A 3,427-nucleotide genomic window follows, 5' to 3' on the forward strand; every position below is an offset into this window, starting at 1 on the left:
ACAACTATATAGGATATCTCCTTCGATAGCTTGCCAGTTTTCCGCCTCTATAGCGCATTAAATATCTTTAACCACTATATATATGTTGCCATTCATGACTAATGCTACCATTAGGCAAAAACATCATTAGAACCCTCTTCTATGGTGTACTAGAATCAGTAGTAGCAAATTCGTTGACACGGCGCTTATCACCGCCGCTGGTGAGATAGGAATGCTGCGTCTTCGAGCCTATAGCTTAAGCATTATATATTTATAAAAGGCTCCCTTCTGCTTTTATAGGACCCTGCCTAAGATAAGTTCCTCGCCTTTAGTCTTTGGTGCTGATGCTTATTACTCACTAATACGAATCATATACCTCTATATGGATGAAGTTATCTAGCTCCGTTGCCTATTAGTGTTTCGATATTACTTATATCTATTAGCTAGGGTCAAAGTCATAAGTCCTAACCATATCACTATATCCCCTACGTCAACACCTATAAGCTTAGCTACTAAGCCAACCAAATGTTGCGTCTCTTTCTCACCAGGATAATATAAGCGATTCTTCCTTTATAGCTAGGTCCTGGCCAGCTAAATATAATTAAAAACTACGCTAAACACCGCACTTACGACCAGCCTAATCCATTAACCACCTTAGGTCAATCCTATAGGGATGGTCCGACTATCAGCCCGATACCTAGAAAGGTAAGTCAGAATTCATTTCCTAATCTAGTTACTAATACCATGCCTAGTAGGATATGCCTTTAGGCACACGCTAAGCGCCGGGTTTCAGACTATAATAGACTGCTACCTTATAGCCTATCTTGTTTCAACGTATACACCATTAATATTTCGCGAGATTTAAGAATTGAATTAGTATGCCGAACAAGTCTATAAACACCCTCCGCTATAGATAATAAGCTATCGTAGTATACTATATATACTAAAGAGTTATACAGTCGAAGACAAAAGATTATAAGTGAGCCCTATATCGACGGATATATACTAACATCTTCTAAAGGATGACTTATTAAGTACGGTACATCTCGATGGCATAAGATATAAACACTTAAAGTAATCTAACAACCTCTCTATCATCCTATAAACACCCTAAACCGATATAGAAGAGTAGTATTAGACAAGGATGCTTAGTATTAGACTACTCCGAGATAGGCGTGACTATAGGACGCTCGTTCCGGTAATCTCCTAGATGGTCTAGGTAGTGCGGCCAACCTATTATAGCGAGAAGATAGGCCCCCTAGTTAAGCATCCTATATGATAGGTATATCCTCTCGATATTAGTATACGCGCTTAAAAGCATAAGATCGACTACCAAGAAATGGTAATTCACTAGGCGCCTTAACATCAAATTCTGATACCAAGTATCACTAGTAATGGCTAGGTGGACGATGTTAGCTTTATAGCTAAAGGCGATAGCGAACGCGAGACCATCAGGAAACTTAGAGTGGCATACTATAAATCCGATCAATAGGCCGAGAAATATGCATCCGTCTTTAACCCGAAGAAATACGCACTTATATACTTTATGAATACTAAAGAAGTCGACCCAGAATACACATCCCTGACTCTATAAGGATATACCATAACAGCGACAAGGACGGCCGAGCGATACCTAGGCTACTAGCTAGATCCGGGTCTAGAATTCCACCATCACCGCGAGAAAGCTATGGCCAAGGCGAGCGTCTCCCTCTAAGCACTCCGAAGCTTGGCGGGGTCAACATAGGGAGCCTCGCTCTATATAATATAAAGGATCTACTAAGCGGTCATCATTCCATAGATACTCTTTAGCGTCTCTATATAGTACCAACCTATGCTCATTAGCAAGTCTAGAGCAAGAAAAATATATTACCCTTTCGTGGCAATTCAAAAGCAGGCAGCATGCCTTATGAGTAGGGCTTTCAGGATAACGGCAGCAGAAGCTTTAAATATAGAGCTTTACCTACTGCCTATCTCGATCCAAATAAACCGATTAGTCTAAGAAACAGTACTTAGACTATAAATAGGTCCTGTTTTCGCTATCCCGCCAACGATGCTTCGACGCCGACCGGCAGGCGAGAGAGACTGGTCTAGATGGTCACCTATAGAGGCGTAAGCCTAGAAGTCAGGCAGATGTCTAACAACTTCCCCGACGGCTTTGACGAGAAACTAGGAGAGTCGAAAGGTATTTATTCTAGCGCCCTAGCAAGCACCACTAGATATAATAGTCGAAGACCGAGACGCTGCTATATAAAGTCATGGCCAGATCCTTAGGAAAGCCCTATAAGAGAGACCCCTGATTATATATACTAATAGGAGCGGAATCGAGAGTAAAGTAGGAGCAGCAGCAGTAGATAAGACCGGGGAACATATCGCTCTAAGCCAGATAGGCGATAACGACTTATCTACTATATATTCTATAGAGCTACGGGCCATAGAGATAGCTCTTAAATTAGTTCTTAATAGTAACAAGCTCTATCTTATATAGGTAAAGAACGGTCTAGTTATATTTACGGATAGCTAAGCAGCACTAAAAGCGCTCCGACGGCCGTGTATACCCTCTAGTCAAGTTTATCTTATAGGATGCCTAGGCCTAATCCGCTAATTAGCGGATAGGGGCATTCGAACAGAACTCAGATGGATCCCGGCTCACTAAGGTATAGTAGGTAATAAGATTGTGGATAGATATACTAAAGAAGCTATATAGGGACCCGAAGAACCACTGAATTATCTTAATTAGTATATCTGCCTCGCAGCTATAGCTAAACAATGGTTGCGCCGAGAAGCGAAAATCGAGTGGGAGAGGGCATAGGCGCTAGAAAAGACTAGTCGGCCGACCAGGCGACTGATCGAAGTACCAATAAAGAAGACACTCAAATATTGGTTTAGGCTTCGTAAAGCAACTACCTTAATCCTAATACAGCTATATATAGGACGAATTAGACTAGGCGCCTATCTCGCTTATATCAACTAACGAGAGTCGGCATAGTGTGACTACGAACTAGGTAACTAGATAGTGGCTCATATTCTACTAGAGTACCTACTCTATTAAGCGGAGCGGGACTAGATATAGCGCGCCCTATCAAGGCAAGGAATCGTTGTTCGTCGAGACGAACTTCTGATATACCTAGAAGCGTATATTACCATTGCCGACTTCATGGTTAAAACAGGGGCTCTAAGCCAGTTCTAAGTAGTGGATCTAATTACTCTAGGTATAGAAGAAGTAGTGAAAGAATAACCCCCGAGGATAGTGTGATAGAAGGAGAATAATGGTGCCTATTAGGTATATAGTGCTAGGTCTACTACACTCCCTTAAGTTAAACGAGTATATAAGCGGCTGCCGATAGCTAAGAAGGGTGATAGAGATTATAGGAGTAAGTTTAGGATAGGTGGTGAAGGTTAAAGGTAGAGTAGGGCCCTCGTGAAGGTAGTAAGTACCAGGAACATTTAT

At 41.7% G+C, this 3,427-nt stretch overlaps 2 protein-coding genes across 2 annotated transcripts; both read left to right on the plus strand.

Moving 5' to 3' along the window:
- Nucleotides 1-2,109: 2,109 nt before the first annotated feature.
- Nucleotides 2,110-2,464, plus strand: N7495_007408 (uncharacterized protein; the record flags this gene model as incomplete). Its single annotated transcript, XM_057210059.1, has 2 exons — nucleotides 2,110-2,161; nucleotides 2,265-2,464. The coding sequence occupies 2 exons, from the start codon at nucleotides 2,110-2,112 to the stop codon at nucleotides 2,462-2,464; spliced, it is 252 nt and encodes an 83-aa protein (XP_057059602.1).
- A 281-nt stretch (nucleotides 2,465-2,745) lies between these two features.
- On the plus strand, nucleotides 2,746-2,950 carry N7495_007409 (reverse transcriptase; the record flags this gene model as incomplete). The annotated part of the gene is given in 2 exon segments (XM_057210060.1): nucleotides 2,746-2,772; nucleotides 2,789-2,950. The coding sequence occupies 2 exon segments, from the start codon at nucleotides 2,746-2,748 to the stop codon at nucleotides 2,948-2,950; spliced, it is 189 nt and encodes a 62-aa protein (XP_057059603.1).
- Nucleotides 2,951-3,427: the final 477 nt, after the last annotated feature.

Source organism: Penicillium taxi (genome assembly GCF_028828555.1).
Source record: "Penicillium taxi strain IBT 34144 chromosome Unknown utg000005l_segment0_segment0, whole genome shotgun sequence".
NCBI lineage: Eukaryota > Fungi > Ascomycota > Eurotiomycetes > Eurotiales > Aspergillaceae > Penicillium > Penicillium taxi.